Raw genomic sequence first — 16603 nt, forward strand, 5'->3', positions numbered from 1 at the left:
ACTTTTCCCGTGCATCTTTGGGGTTTTTCTTTAGTCTGAGTTAGGTGGACTTTTTAGGGTTCAAACGATATTCATATCTGGACATGATATGAGTGCAAGTAACCAGACTAGACTCGGCTGCTCGTCCAGACCCAATGGAAGTCTATTTGCCCCGCAACGATAATCTTCCGGTCGAGTAGTCGTTGGTAGTGCAGTGAGCGTAGCGGCACGGGCCGTCCCACGACGACCCAGAGCTGCGGAGGGTAGTTTCACTAGCCGGGCTAGTCTCAACTCTTTCGTCGAGGTGGGGTCTGGTCCGGTGCAAGGCAGGCAGTAGCGCTTCGGGTTTGTTGGATGGCGACACGTCCTCAGAACTCAGCCCCATTAGGCCAGTGAGAAGATATTTGATCAATACGATTCGGCCCAGTTCTGTGGCTTCTAGTCTCCTGTGTACTCGATGTTGAATGACCAGAATTACTGCCGTCGAAATATTGCTAAACCTAGGATGTGCCTCTTCTTAAGTAGTTGCCGCCTTTCGGGCCGTGATGTTTGGTCGCCACGAACTCGCGTTTGACTGAACCTTCTTTACTAACGGTACCATAGCCCAGTCGTTATGAGGGTCATCGGTACTGCAAAGGCCCAGTATACCTAGAACCTGTTCGAAACCTTCCAGCCTGTTTCCGCATCGAAGTTGAAGAACGACATGCTGAAAACTGCAGAGATGAATGTCGGTGGAAGATAGATAAGCGTCAGTGTAGCGATCGTCTTTATCGCAGCGCTGTCCTCCTGGGTAGCCTTGCCAATATTAACGGAAGTCCCCGAATCATACTGAACGACCATGTGAAAAGCGTGTTGTATTTCGTTCAGAAGCCTCTTTTCGTTCGAATTGAATCGACAGCGCAAGCCTTCGAGCATTTGCCGGAAGAAGAGCAGGCGGTTGTGCACCTTCTGCCAAGTACGATCGTCATGTAACCTTGTTTTTACAGCTTCGTGATGCACCAAAATCGTATGCATTGTTCCGAGAGCTACATCAATCGTCTCCGTGACATGGATGGCGTGCCGCGCAAGATCGTGAAGGCGCCGATAGTCTGGCTCTCGCTTCCCCTCTGGCTTGCCCTCCTTTTCTATCAACCTGACATGGTCGCCCACGGCCCATACTGCTGTATCCTGGAAGCGCACGATCTCGCCCGCTAGCTTCACGTAAACCCAGAACGGATCAGCCGTTTCGTCTGTTTGTAGGCTCGTGAACAGTTCGGCCATCTGCTCTGCATAAGGCGGCTGCACATCAAACACCAGGATCGGCATCTGGTTCGATGCTGCTTTCCAGTAAGCGAAAACGTTAAATTTCAGCCACTTATACTGTGTTCGTTCGTCTAGCAGCTTCGTTTCGAAATATGCCCATGTGGCTGCATCCCGTTGGCTCCTACTTACCCCTCGTAATATCTACTTACCGAGATCTGCAATACCTGTGGCATCCTGTGTCATTTCGCAGCCGAAACAGCCATTCAAGTTCTTGCAACTGTCTGTCCACCATAGTTCAGGCATGCCAAAAGCTTCCTTGAATATGTGCAGGCACCGCGGGCAGCAGCGAATGCTGCTGGCACTTGCGAAGCTGCGCCAGTCAGCAGGTAAGATTGCGCGTGGAGGTATACAACGGACATGATACAGACCGACGCCTCTGCGCAGAACCAGCGCCAGTCTTAGGAAGCATCTGTATGGAACTGTTCTGATGAGGCGCGCCGGCGCTGCAAAACGTTAACACGACCGACATGGTCAGCCGGCGCCTTTGAAGGTTGCTTTGTACATTATAGAATGCAAATAGCTGACTTATTCAGACACCTTTGAGTGGTCATGCCTTTTAATCTTTTTAGAACAGGTGGCCGTAGGCGTCGCTCATGAAGAAGGCAGAAGAAGACAATACGTGTACTGCCAAATCTGAGGCGGGGTACAGAGGTAGGTTATATGAAGCCCACGGTCCGTCTTGCAGTGCCTTGCGCGCCATGCACGCTTTACAGCCTGGCTATTGGTGGTACTTGCAATGGGGCACAAGCAAACACACCTGTAGTACCTTGGCCATGTCCCTACCAAGAGCAAGGCCCCGCTGCAGCTACGCCAAAAGCGATTCCGCGGTACCAGTCATAGCAATCCCAAGCGGGTACGCCACGGACACAATTACGGCAATGGGTAGATGCTTTGCAAGTCCATTCTGGGTACCTATATAATGCGCGCTGTCGGCCAGACGAACCGGGCTAATCTCCACAAGTCTTAACCACCCCCACGCACAATGACTCTGGTAGCTTGTTCTCGCCTACGTCTAGACTAGACTGGCCGCACCCACCATAACTACATACAGCCCTGAGTCTCGCATCACCATTCAGTGCCTTCGTCGTTCCTGGTTCAAAGGATCAAAGCCGGAGAATGTGCTGTGGTTGAACTGAAAGCCGTCTTTGTTGTTGTTGAACTGTTCCCCGAGGCCTGTGTTGACGCTCTGAGGGCCCGAGCCGCAGTTGTAGATACCTGAAGCTGAGCCGTCATCCTGCAGTGATGGTGAGATTGCCGACACCTGTGTCATGACTTCGGCCAACGTGCGGAGATGTGCTTCTGGTGCCACTTTCATCCCCTCATCCATCTTTAACAAGGCTTTCACATCTCGAAGTATACCTTCCATCAAAGCTTCCACGCCTCCCCCTTTGCCTAGCTAGCCCACGCACGGCATCGCGGTAGCGCTCTATTCTCTGCGCGGCTACAGACGGCACAACCTTCCCATAGATACTCTCCAAAATACCAGCTTTTGCCTTGCACTGGTCCATGCTATCCTTCACCTCTGCCCAGGTACTGTCATCCTCCCTCTGCTCTATCTGTGCTAGGGCACAAGTGAGTGCTTCACAAACAGGCGGTAGGTGCTTGAGGATTTCTGTGAAAGCTGCGGGGAGTGCTTCAGCATCACTAGGATTGCTGTAGTCATTCCCGATGTTCTTAAGGGCCTATTTCACGCCTCTGACCGAGTTACGAACATGGGTAGCTTCTAGGCCCAGTATTTTGAGACGGCTAGCAAATCAAGACGAGTGGGGTTGATTAGGACGGTTATTAGGCTGTAGTAGTTAGCTTGTTAATATATCTACACAATTCGTTAGATTCATGTATCGGGAATAATATTCACTTACTAAATTATAGCGGAAAAGGCGATTATATATAGGTCCTAGTAGTAAAGAAGTTATAAAAACATTTCTATGTTCTAACTTAAATTGCCTCGCTATAAATAGAGCGGGCAAGGAGCAGGCTGCGTCAAGTGTAAGCTGACACCGCTACACTGACTGACCATCTTGCCACCACAAGGAAAGAGCCAATCACCACACGACATATATTATCTACTTATTAAAATAACTAGTTTTACCAGTCGCTGAACATAGCCTGTTAGCTATTAGTATTATATCGTGTATATAGTCGTTAGGATATCCTCAAAGCACGCCCGCTCTATAACCCAGGCCTTATAACGCCTGTGCATAAACTTAATCATCGCGAGCAGATAGGCTTATCAACAGTCATGTCTTCAAATCTCTCGATCACCAACTCTGGCTCTGGTGCTCAGAACGTCGCTGCGGGCAGTGGTGCCCAGTACAACAACAATGGCTGCGGCACGCAATTCAACAGCAGCAGCATCCATAGTAGTAAGGGTTACAAAATCCAAGTTGTATTTTTTAATTGTAATTGGCTCATCCAAAACAGACTTTCTCCACGGACTACAGGCCGACAAGACCGAGACGCTTATCCCGAGCCACGGCCGACCCTCCCGTCGCGAAGGTTTCGAAATCGCCATCGTCTGCGCCTTGCCACTAGAATATGATGCCGCATCCCTACTGTTTGATCAATTCTGGGATGATGAAGAGCAGCAATATGGTCGCGCGCTCGGGGATAGAAACACGTATACGACCGGTCGTATCGGGCGGTACGATGTAGTGCTAGCATTGCTCCCCAACATGGGTACAGCGGCCGCGGCTGGGGCCGCGGCCAGTATGCGGTCGAGCTTTCCTGGCCTGAAGCTCACCTTCCTGGTGGGGTCTGTGGTGGTGTCCCGGTCACGGGCGCTAACGAGGCGCTGCTCGGCGATGTGGTGATCAGCAAGACCCTTCAGCATGGCTTGGGTAAGCAATACCCGAGTGCATTTGTCGCGAAAGACACCATCGACGACAACCTTGGCCGGCCAAGCAAGGACATCCGCAGTCTGATTGCTAGCTTCGAGACGGAAATGGGAAGACATCGTGTACAGAAGAAGGCTGGCGAATATCTAAAAGTGCTACAAGGTGCCGCAGTGCGCCAGCGTCGGCGATGCAATTACCAGTATCCTGGTGTGGCCAAAGACAAGCTGTTCGCGGCAGCCTACCGACATAACCATCGCGCACCGCAGACGTGCGGCGTCTGTAACGGGGAGTTGGACAGCTTTCGCGAGGAAGCTGCTGTGGCTTCCTGCGGCGAACTCCATTGCGACGAGAACCAGTTAGTGTCTAGGAAGCGCCTAGAGGCGAAGCGAAACCTTGCGCCGGGCGATATGCAGTGCCCTGAAATTCTTGTCGGCCGCATGGCATCCAGCGATACGGTGATGAAATCTGGCGAACACCGCGACCGCATTGCTGCCCAGTACGATGTAACTGCCTTCGAGATGGAAGGTGCCGGCGCTTGGGATGAAGTGCCATGTATCATTATTAAAGGAATCTGTGACTACGCTGACAGCCATAAGAACAAGACATGGCAGCCGTTTGCCGCAGCAACGGCAGCGTCGGTGATGAAGGCGGTTCTGGGGCGATATGCCCACACTGACTAGCCCTAGCGTTAACTAGCGTTTCCACCCTTTTTGCTAGGCTTCTTTTGTTGTCAGCATAGAATAGCAGACGGACGATTCGGACTTTCTTTATTTCATTGCGGCCTGTTACTTGTGTTACAAGATATTTCGCGAGAGTCTTCCCTGTGCTGGTCGACTGTACAAGTAAAACCTCCTAGGCATTGCTGCCGAAGCATCAGTCCTGCGTGCGCGTGCCTACTGCGGTGGACTACTTACCCCGCGACCTAAGACCCCGTCGACATGTGGCAGTCTTCCACACTCCAGAGAGGCACAATAGCTGTGTAGTGTTTTCGGCTCGCCAGGCCGGCCAATAGATAGTACGCATGTACACCGGCCGCAACTCGACAGACGCGTCAAATCTATGATATACTAGGTGCAAGTACCTCAGATCGAAGTAGAGTTGGCTGCAGTTTAACTATGGAATTAACTGGCCGCATTGAAGGCCAGGAGAGGAGATACTCCACGTTCCTGGAAGCAAAACAGCAAAAGCGCACTGCCTTGCTGCCAAAGGCTACGGACCAATAGCTCCATGTATAGACGCCGATATGAAACGAAATTTGGACGAAGTAGTTGAGCGGATTTGGTGGAACGGCTTCAGTGAGTGTACAGCAGCCCCATCAATTTACAGAGAGGTCTTGATAAGTGAAGAAGCGGCCAATGTAAGAAGGAGGCATCAACACGGTGTAAATTTGCGTACCACCCGCTGTGTACCAAGGGCCGTCGCCAAGTCCACGCCAGGTCAGCTGTCTTCTGCCATCCAGCCTGGCCACCACGCGCGGGGTGAAGAGGCTGGGCCAACCCCATGGTCAGCCTGCTGATCCAAATGATCTCCATGGACACTTATCGTGTACCTATTCTCGTCCCTCTGACTGTTGGCATCAACCATACAGCCCGGATCGCGATACCATCTGGCTCCAAACCATCGCCCCAACACCGATCCTGCGACGCGCCCGCGTCGCGTCAGCGAATCCTCTGCCCATGTCTCCGAACACCACTAACAATCATGGTCCCGGGCCCCAAAACACAGCAACGGGCAGTGGGGAGCAGAACAATAATGACCGCAACGGCTGGCAGTTCAATCACAGTACCATCTATGGATGTAAGTCGTCCAAATTCCCGGACGCAGCACTAGCTGTCGATCACTAACACGGGCAGACCCATTTCACAACCCGCAGAACAAGCTTCCGGACGGAAAAGAGGGTAAGAATTGCCTTATTCACATATCTATTTGCGTTAGGCTATTTAATGCTAATAACACAGCCTGTCTTCGCTCTCTCGTATTCCATGCTATCCACGCTCGACGCGACAATATCGCTTCTGCCCACCCAGACACGTGCGACTGGCTGTTCCGCACCTCCGAGTTCCAGGAGTGGAGAAATCCTGCCTCCTTCCCAACCCACAATGGAGTGCTCTGGATCAAGGGCAAGCCGGGCGCGGGCAAGTCGACGCTAATGAAGCATGTATACCTCCGCTACCAAAACGACTTCTTCCGCGACCACCTCATCGTCGCCTTCTTCTTTAATGCCCGAGGCGAGACGCTCGAGAAGACGCCCCTCGGCATGTTGCGGTCGATCGTATACCAGCTGCTCCAAAACGACGATGCGCTGTACGAACGCTTCGTCCCTTCCTTCCGCGAGAAGCAGAGGACAAGCTGGGAAGGGGACTGGCAGTGGCGTCAATCAGAGCTCAAAGAGTTTATCCGCTCGGCTGTCAATCAGCCACTGTCGCGGCCCCTCTTATTTCTCGTCGACGCGCTAGACGAATGCGACGAGTCCGAGGTCCGCGAGGTGGTCGAGTTTCTCGAAACGCTGAGCGTCGAGGCCTCTCGGGACGACGTTCCGCTACAGGTCTGCCTCTCGAGTCGCCATTACCCAAGCATCGGAATGCAGAAAGTCCTCGAATTAGCGGTAGAAAAAAGCCCCGATCACAAAAATGACATCGCCAAATATATCGGGAAGAAGCTTCGAATACGAGAGGACGAGATAGAGGCCGCGATTAAGAGGCGGGCCGACGGGGTTTTCTTATGGGTTGTTATTGTCGTATCCCTTCTTAACAAGGCGTACGACGAAGGGCGGGTCGAAGCGATACGAACGACCTTAAAAGAAGTGCCGAGCAGCCTAGAAGAAATATTCGACACGATTCTGGGCAAGGACGTTACCGATGCGAGCGAAACAATCCTAGTACTCCAATGGGTCCTCCTTAGCCAGCGACCGCTAAAGCCTCAGGAGCTGTTCGCTGCGGTAGTCAAAACAGCTCTTCCCACCATCGAGCTAGTTCAGCGTCGGATCACCACGGCATCAAAGGGCTTGGCTGAGGTACGGATAGGCGAGGCCGACTCGGTACAGTTTATCCACCTCTCCGTTAGCGACTTTCTATTTAGACAAAAGAGGCTGCAGATACTGGACCCGACGCTAGGGCCCGAGCCTCTCACGGCCAGTCACGGGCGACTTTGGGCGCGCTGCTGGTCTAGTCTCCAGCAGGTGGACATGGTATCGACAGATAGGCAGCCGATAGAAAGCTTGATAAGCAAGGACCCTTTTCTAGGCAAAAAAAAACATCTTTAACCATGCAGAAAGGGCTCTGTCTCAGGACGTAATGGTCGGAAAGAACAGAGAGCCAGAGTACAGGGGAGGTTCCCCCCATTCCTCAGACATATCCCCGACAACCGGTATCCAACAGTGGCTACGAAAGTCAAACGGCTGGTTCCAACGGTGGAAAGAGTTTGTTATCGCTACTAATTCGGAAGAAGAGTTTAAGCTAGAAAGGGGGAGTAAATATAGGACTCGTTTACACTTTAGCAATAAATGGGCTTCCGAAGCTCCTAGGGGCTATGGCAGAAAGGTGTAACGTCCACGCGCAAGGCGGCAAGTACGGCAATGCGCTACAGGCCGCTTCATATCAAGGAGAGGAAGAGGTCGTTCGGCTGCTCCTCGAGAAGGGCGCCGACGTCCACGCGCAAGGCGGCTACTTCGGCAATACGCTACAGGCCGCTTCATTCAAAGGAAGCTAAGAGGTCGTTCGGCTGCTCCTCGAAAAAGGCGCCGACGTCCACGCGCAAGGCGGCCACTTCGGCAATGCGCTACAGGCTGCGATAAAAAAGGGTAGGGACGAGACCGCGAGGCTCTTTCGTCAGAATGGGGCTGTTCTACGTGAATTTGAAGAAACGAACATTGTGCTCAATCCGCGCCAAGGGACGGTGCTTCAGGCTACTGAGGCATCTACCTCTCTATATCGAACATCGCTTTGGTGGGGCTTGTTTTTTCTGTTTACTAGTTGGTTAGTGCTGCGCTTTTTTAGATTAGACGAGTAGCTTCTTATAAAGCAGTCGCTTATTATTAATTTTTAAATATAGCTTAGTTATTATTAATATATTAAGCTTTTAAGTATTATTTAATTATTAATATATACGCCGTTTTTATTAAGTATAAGCTTATATTTATTTAAATTATTATTTTATTTAAAAGTTATTATTTAAAGTTATTAATTAATTTAAAGTCTTATAAAAATATATATTAAATAAAATTCTTAATTATACCGCTTATTTTATATTAGTAGTAATATAAAACGATTTTTATAATTATATGTAACCTTTTAAACGATCGCTTATCTAGCGTTTCTTAAAGCGTTAATATAAAAGTTCACGAGCGTCTAGTTCATCTAGTTCTTCAAGTCGGATCACATCACGAGTATCGAATCGGACAGCGGCCTAGTGGTTCCGGGTCGTGAATAAGATAAACCCCTCTCGGCTAAAAAGTAGGTATAACAGTAACTGGTCGTCTGTGAGTAAAATCATATCATCGGCGTTATCGATAATAAGGAGCCACGGTCCCGCCTCGTCTCGACCTAGATCTGCCCTCATAAGCGCCTTGACGTCCGTTTTATCGTCTTTAATGCCCTTAACCTCTAGGGCTCGGCCGATCTCTCGGTAGGGGTTCTCGAACATGGTCATGTTCACCGCCGGCACCTAGAAGACGAAGTAATCGAGATGCGCCTCGCGAACACGGTAGGCCGCTTCGATCGCGACCTGCGTCTTTCCGATGCCGCCGAGACCCTCGATAACAGTCCGCTGGCACGCGTTTAGCTGAGCAGTCGGAGGTAACCTTTTTAAAAGCTGGCTCAGGATGCCTTCCCGGCCTATAAAGTTTTTATTCCGGCTAAACGAGATAAGAAAACGTGGCTTTCGACGAGCTAAGAAGTATTAAATTCTTTATTAATTATAAATTTCTATATCTTATATATTTAGCTTATAGTTCTCAGGTCTATTTAAATCGCCCGGTACTAGCGGTAAAATAGTAAACAGTAGCTCTTTAATATAGGCTGCCGCTATTAAAGCTGCGTACGGCTCCCACATTAGCCCGGCGGCCTCCATCTTGAAGCCTAGGACCCCTCCTAGCTCTTAGCTATACCTGTCGCGCGTCGGCCCGTCCTTTATTACTTGGTTGCTGGACGCGATCGTGCTAAACAAAAGCACCTGGTCGGCCGTCGCACGGATCTCCCTGTCGAGTACATCGTCCGTGTGGCACTTTGCGCAAATCGCCCCGGCCACATGCGCCGACGATATATCGTAAAGGGTATCCTGGCCAGGGCCCGGCGACGCGAAGTTCGGCCGATATATAAGCTTAAGTAGATGCGTAAGGACTTCGGTTTTACCACGGTTTAAATAACCACCTTTAAAAACTTCATCTAATAAAGTATAAATTATTTCCGCTATAACGCATTTAATATCTTAAAATTAATCGTAATCCTTATCTCTAGATACTTCTATATTATTCTAATAAGTACGAGCATTATATCCGGGCTCTCCGTAAATTTTATAGCGCTATATACGCGTCTTAAACGTCCTCTTATAACTACTCTTTTAACGCGATTCGTTTTATAACTATTTATTAATATCTTTTTAAAATTATAAGTCTTCTTTAATTTATATACGAAATAATCCTCTATCTTATAGCCGTTTTTTTTTCGTACGGCGGCGCCGGTTAAGTATCTTATTCGCCTCTCGTAGTGCGGTTACCTCACCTTTTAATAAAGCGAGCCGGTATATAACCTGCGTTATACCTTTTATAATTTAGTTAAGCCTAGTTAAAATTAATATCGGAGAGTTATTTTAATATTACGCGATTCGATTTTTAACGTACTCGGTTTAAAATTAAGCTTTAATTAAGTTATTTAAAGTTTTTAATTCTTAAGATATAAATAAGCCGGAAAAGGTCGCCGGAGGTGTCGACGTACGTAGTTTTATATTTAACTATAAAATAATATATTCCAGATTATATAATATAAGTCCTACCCTTTAGAAACCTCTTAAAATATTTAAAACGGTGAAAGTAACTTAGAACACTTTTAAAAACGCAGGTAAAAAGTCTTCCTTTAAAATGTGAGTAATATACGCCCGTATAAAACGCTCGATTTCTTTCTCGTATAACCTTTTTAACATATAAAAACAGCCGATATTAAAAACTTAGAACTTATATAATAAATAAAGAAATATATAAAGTATAATAATCGAGTCCTCTTTATAATAAAGCTCGAAAGTTATTAAATAATAACTCTTATAGCCGTTTAAGACTAATAAGCGATAAATACTTTTCGTACGAAACTTCGTATATTTATTAAAGTATTAAATTTAATCCTCGCTTCTTTTATTCGTAGTTTAGCCGTTTTTAATAACTGCGATTACTTAATCCTTTAATAATAAGCTATTTTTATACTAGGAAAAGAGGTACGTTTTCCCGGTAAATATAATATACGAAGGGATATCGTAACCGTACGATCCGACGCCTTAAATAATTATAACCTATTCTTAGTTCTTTTACTAAACTGCCCTAGGCCTCTCGTATTAATCGGAGGTTATAACGATTATTTCAGACGAGATTTAACTTATAAAAAAGCCGGTCTCGTCGAAGTTATAGATATCCTCCTTTTAAATCTTATATTTATTAATTATATTTCGTACGAGGGTAAATTACGCGTAATACGCGTTGGTGTTATAGTGCGTATAAACTAACCACTGAGCCATAAAGCAAAAGCTTTAGAAATGACTCTTCGGGTTATTTCTGTCTAATTCTACGCCTTAAGTGCTACCCCGCAGGGGACTAACCCGCCGATCGTAACAGTCGGGATCTTTATAAAAAACTCTTTAATAATCGATTCTTTAATTAAAACGCGTCCGGAAGTCTAGTTATTATTATACGAAGCTAAAGGCTTAATTAACGCCGACGCGTCTTGCGTCGCGTTAAAAGAATAATTAGTTCGCTATATCTTTAATACTACTTATCCGGGGAAGAAACGATCGCGAATTTAGTTCGATTATATACAGAATTATTATATTTTCTTCGAAAATAATAAGTTTTTACGTTAATAATCGTATATTTTATCGTAAAATACCGCCGCGATATCGAAGATATAAAATTATATAAGAGATATTATAAACTTATATTATAAATTAAAAACTCAATTTAAAATTATTTTAAAGCGTTAATTATATATCGCTTTCTTTTTAATTACTAACTATAATAAAATAGTAAAAAAGAGATAAAATAAACTTAGTTATTAAAAATTACGAGAAAACAATTAATTAAATCGTGTGATTAATTAAACCGTGGGGTACGTTATATTTATACTTAAACTTAATAATACCTCTCGTTATAAAAAGGCCCCCGCTATTATCGTAAATACCTCGTAATGAGACCTTATTATAAAAATAAATAGCGATAATAATAACGACGGCCTTACCCGGTAAACGTTAACTAAACGAATTAAAAAACTCGAATAAAAAAGTACTAATTATTAATACTATTACGCTAAGCTCGAAAAAAACGTAACGAGCTCTTAATTAAAAACACCTTAAGATAAATACCCTAGCACCTTTTAACGAGATAAGTAAAAACCTCCGCAGATTCTTTATCTAAGCTAAAGCTTATTAATAGTTATATAAAAAAACGTTCTAAAACGCTACTTAATAAGTTACTTATATTACCTCGTTCTTTAAAAATAAAACACTCGCTTAATTCGAACTTTACTTAAGCGAACTAATAAAAAACGACTAATAAGTTAAGCTATACCGCATGAAAATATAACGAATTTTCGAAAACTACGATAATTTCGAATAAACCTTTAAATTACTCTTTTAAAATCTCGACGAAAAACAATGAGCGGAACGAGAACTAAAAACTCTTAAATAAAAAAAGTTTAGCCGCTTCCTACACCGCCGAAATCTAACGTATTATAATTTAATTAAATTATAACGAAACTATAAAAATTATAATATATTATTAAAGATTAAAAAAAACATTAAAAATAAACTTAGCCGGCTTAATACCTTTAATAATTTCCTTTCGTATATAAAGCTTACTATTAAAATCGATACCCGTATATACGAATAACGCCGCGAGAAGCAAGGCGGATAATAACGGTAAACTAGTCGAATCTAGGCTAACACTAGATAACTACGTTAATATTATAACATAATGCTAAGGAATATTACGGCGTATACTTATTATAATAAACTTATAAACTTCGACGCTCCTAACTATATTAAGTACGATAATAAATAACGCATTACTTATTATAACTATTAAAAACAAGGGTATTACGCTCGAAAATATCGAACCTCGAAAAAAGATTTCCGGAAAAGTCTCGAATAGATAACATATTAATATTACTAAAGTAAAGATCGCCTTTATAATAGCTATTAAAGGTAGCAGCGCTATAATAAAACATAATAGCTTACTTTAAATAGCTTATTATAATAACGAGTACGCTTTATACTTAATAAATAAAGAAGGAACCGGATAGTTTTTTAAAGCCTTTAAAAGTAAAAGTAAATATAGTCGAAACTTTATTATTAGAACAGCAGGAACTAAGGTTTTCTATATTACTTTAAAAAAAGTGCTACGTACCTACGCGTACGAACCCCTTTTTAGTTTTATTAAGAGGGGTATATAATGCCCCTCGTAGCTCGTATTAAAAATAGATATAAATAATAAAATATAGTAATATAACCTCGATTAAACCCGGAATTTATTTATATATATATACGAAAGCTTATTTAATATTAATTAATAATTATATAAAGTAATTATAAATTAATAATAATAAAAAGACGGTTTTACGCCCTTATTAATATAAGGGCGACCGTATTAAAGAGCCCCGAGAATTTCCGCTCGTTAAAGATTCGGAGGAAGAGCCGAACTAAATTAACCGTACGAGGAGAAACCCTTTTTCTAAGTATATATTATAAAGAGGAGACTAGGTTCCGAATTATACGCGAAATTAACTAAGCTATATATAATTATATACTTAAATAACTTTATTATACGATTTATAAAGCGATAACCCTTATTAATATAAAGTTAATTACGGTCTATTAAACGAGACTAAGCTCGAATATATTAAACTTAAACCGACCGATAACCCTAGACCTCGAACTATTCACGTACGAAAAAATAGCCTAAAATACCGAGATTTTTTTAATAGTTTAAAAAACGAATATTAACCTCGATTTTTAAAAGCTCGAACCTTTAATAATACTTTTTAAAAAAATATCACTCGAATAATTTATACCGTAATTTATATAATACTTCTTAAAATATTATATATTAAAAATAAAAAACAACTCTTTTTAAAAATCGTTTATTATAAAGTTTAACAAATAAACCGAGTATTAATACGGTTAAATTAATCGTATATTTTAAAAAAGCTCTATAATTACCTTAAAATAAACGAAGTTAATATCTCGACGATCGGATCCTTTAAAGCTAAGCTCGCAAGCCTAGTACTACCGGTCGGCCTTATATACCAACAGGACCGACCGGTAGAACCAGCTCCAGAAACCCGGAAGGAGAATATCCCACATCCTTCCCGAGAACAGGCATTCGAACAGCTAACGCTAAAGCGAAAGACACTAGACCCCCGTACGGAGTAATAATCCACGGAACTACGGGAGAACCCGAAGGCAAGCCCGGCGTCTAACCCTAAAATCTCAGGTACTCGAGCGTCGTAAAAAATCGTCCTTTTCTTTCTCCGACTCCGGTACCACCGGATTAAACCGTATAATTATCGGGCTTAGCGTACTATACGTAATACTATATACCTCCGTTTCGAATTATTTATAATAATAAAACCGACTAGGTTAAAATAGTTATTTTTTCAAAGATATAAAAGCGAGAAAAGAACTATACCGGCAAGCCGTATAATATCTTTACTAATAAAATACGAATATTTATTAAGATATATAAATAATTAAATATATTAAAAAATTAAATATTACGTAATCTTTCCGGATATTCATTTCAGCCGTGCGAAAGAATTCTGTTTAAATTATATCAAACTTAAAAAGAGATAAGACGAGATATATTACTTTTTCGAATCGCACTTTAATATAACGATAAATTATAAATAATATTTTACGAACTCTATAAAGACTTCGTTCGAATAATTAAAAATAAAAAATACTAAGAAATAATTAATTAAAGTTTTTAAAATATTATTAAATAAGCTTTAATTAATATAACGAGCCCTCGAAACAGGGTTTTAAAGAGAGATTACCCTTTATACGTTAGTGATATAAGTATATCGAGGAGTCCTCGAACTCGAGCTAGCCTTTATTTATTAAAAACCGACGTGCGAAGCTTTATTCTCGGACCTTCGAGTATCGCTAAATACCGTAATAAATGAGAAACTATTAAAATAATATTTAATAAATAAGTCTCGACTAAGTAAAATTTTTAATATATATATAATCGATAAACGGTTTATAAATAACCGTATAAAAAGAAATCGACTAACTTAGGATAATAAGTTATCGTAAATTAACCGACCACCTAGATAAGATAAGAACCCACGACTTATAAACACGTCTCGACTTAGATTATTATACGAGAATAAGCGGTCTTAATTAAGAACGTGCCGTATTTATTATAAGTAAAGCTATTAATTAATAAATTATAAAGTTAAAAAAAACTAGCGATTTATTAATTAAATATAATATATATATATATAGTCGCGAAAGTATATATATATAAATATAGTTTATTTTTATATAAGGCTTCGATAAATTAATAATAAAATGTTATAAAAGAGAAGAATTTAAACAGTATAAAATATTTACGTATAAAAGAATATTTATTTATAAAACTACTTTTACTAATCGCTAATAAAGTATAACCTATTTAAATATATAATAAAGCCCCCGCCATTATTATTACTTTCGAACGATTAAAATAATTAGCTAAAGCGGACTTATCACTTAATTAAATTAACGTTAAGAAGTTATAATATGACCCGTACGGCTTAAGCAGGTACCGAATACCGGATTAGCGCAACCCATTCGTACGAAACCTTTATAAAAAAAGATTAGTTTTAAAAAAGAAATTAGCGAAGTTTATTATTAAAAATAAAAACTAGTAATATTAAAATAACTAAAACTAAGGCTGTTTATACTACTTTAAAAGAGGTGCTACGTATTTACGCGTACGAACCCTTTCTTTACTTTATAAAGAAAGGTATATAATACCCCTCGTAACTAGTAGAGTAAATAAATATAAATAATAGAATATAATGATATAGTATTAATTAAACCCTTATTTATACGTACGTACGAATTTTTTTTTAATAATTATAATCTTAATATTATAATTCGTTAAAACTTTATATTAAGATAAATTATATTAAGCGTATCTCGAATATTAATTTCGATAATTAAAAAGGTAACGTAGGGATTAATAAATTAATAAAATATATATTATAGACGTATATAATTTATACTACTCTTAAATTTAATTAATCGCTTTAATAAATAAGCGTTAAGAAATAAGTAAAACTATATTTATCGTAAGTTAATTACGATATTATATATAGCTCACTAATATTTAATAAATAATTAATTAAAATAAAAATAAAACACTTCATATTTAAAGCTAAAGTAACCGCGTAATGCTTTAAATATAAAACCAGATTAAAACAGTTTTTATTTAAAATAAAAATTAACGATATAATAGTAATATTAACGTGGCCTGGTTAATAATACATAAATAATTAAAAGAGACGAGTGTTTATATTTAAATAAAGGTAATAGCATGATAAAAATACTAATGTAGCGTTAATTAAATAAACGTTATTAAAATATAAATAGCTTTTATAGAGTAAAGGAAGTATTTATATTTATAAAGAGTTTATTAATAATTAATTTTTAAATAAACTATAAAATCGTAATAGGAAAATATTATTAAAACGTAAATAAAAATAAAATAAATGAGTTAAAAGTCTTTATAATTATTAATAAATATTATAATTCTCGTAATTAAACTTAACGTAGTTTATTACTAAGTCGATTATATTATTAAATCGGCCACTCTTTTTATATTTTACTACTTTTATATAAATTAATTAAAATTACTCTTTATTAAATTCACTATTTAATTTTATATCCTTTTTATATATTCGTAAATTATAACCTATTTCGCCGTAGATATTACAACGCTTTTTACCGGTCGACCTTCGCTTCGACGAACCCCTCGTTCCGTATTTATTAACCGCTAGACGCTTCCTTTTTGCCTTCTCGTTTTATAGCTTTTAAAATTCCGATATAATAAGGGCGTTTTTAGGTCAAACGCGCGATTTTTTTACTTTTTAACGTTTAAAAAATATTAAATTAACCTTTTATAAAGGTTATTTTATATAATATTATATATATATTTATTATTACTTAGTTTATAATATTTAAAATTAATATCAAAAAGCTTTTTGATAAATAAAAACCTTATATATAATAAAAATAAAGTATTT

At 40.6% G+C, this 16603-nt stretch overlaps 5 protein-coding genes across 5 annotated transcripts; 1 reads left to right on the plus strand and 4 right to left on the minus strand.

Moving 5' to 3' along the window:
* Positions 1-627: 627 nt before the first annotated feature.
* On the minus strand, positions 628-1750 carry PG994_014570 (uncharacterized protein; the record flags this gene model as incomplete). The annotated part of the gene is made up of 3 exons (XM_066865979.1): positions 628-1385; positions 1431-1591; positions 1650-1750. The coding sequence occupies 3 exons, from the start codon at positions 1748-1750 to the stop codon at positions 628-630; spliced, it is 1020 nt and encodes a 339-aa protein (XP_066709108.1).
* A 603-nt stretch (positions 1751-2353) lies between these two features.
* On the minus strand, positions 2354-3643 carry PG994_014571 (uncharacterized protein; the record flags this gene model as incomplete). The annotated part of the gene is made up of 4 exons (XM_066865980.1): positions 2354-2608; positions 2691-2925; positions 3374-3390; positions 3551-3643. The coding sequence occupies 4 exons, from the start codon at positions 3641-3643 to the stop codon at positions 2354-2356; spliced, it is 600 nt and encodes a 199-aa protein (XP_066709109.1).
* Positions 3644-4273: 630 nt separating this feature from the next.
* Positions 4274-4459, minus strand: PG994_014572 (uncharacterized protein; the record flags this gene model as incomplete). Its single annotated transcript, XM_066865981.1, has 1 exon — positions 4274-4459. One exon carries the CDS (start codon positions 4457-4459, stop codon positions 4274-4276), a length of 186 nt encoding a protein of 61 aa, XP_066709110.1.
* Positions 4460-5794: 1335 nt separating this feature from the next.
* PG994_014573 (ankyrin repeat-containing protein) lies at positions 5795-7826 on the plus strand (the record flags this gene model as incomplete). Its single annotated transcript, XM_066865982.1, has 5 exons — positions 5795-5915; positions 5972-6016; positions 6077-7305; positions 7361-7586; positions 7642-7826. 5 exons carry the CDS (start codon positions 5795-5797, stop codon positions 7824-7826), a joined length of 1806 nt encoding a protein of 601 aa, XP_066709111.1.
* Positions 7827-8780: 954 nt separating this feature from the next.
* On the minus strand, positions 8781-9185 carry PG994_014574 (kinesin light chain; the record flags this gene model as incomplete). Its single annotated transcript, XM_066865983.1, has 2 exons — positions 8781-8882; positions 9096-9185. The coding sequence occupies 2 exons, from the start codon at positions 9183-9185 to the stop codon at positions 8781-8783; spliced, it is 192 nt and encodes a 63-aa protein (XP_066709112.1).
* Between the last annotated feature and the right edge of the window lie 7418 nt (positions 9186-16603).

The sequence above is a fragment of the Apiospora phragmitis genome (genome assembly GCF_038363925.1).
Source record: "Apiospora phragmitis strain CBS 135458 chromosome Unknown utg000013l:1.0-2965645.0:1.0-2969333.0, whole genome shotgun sequence".
NCBI classification, from domain to species: Eukaryota; Fungi; Ascomycota; class Sordariomycetes; order Amphisphaeriales; family Apiosporaceae; genus Apiospora; species Apiospora phragmitis.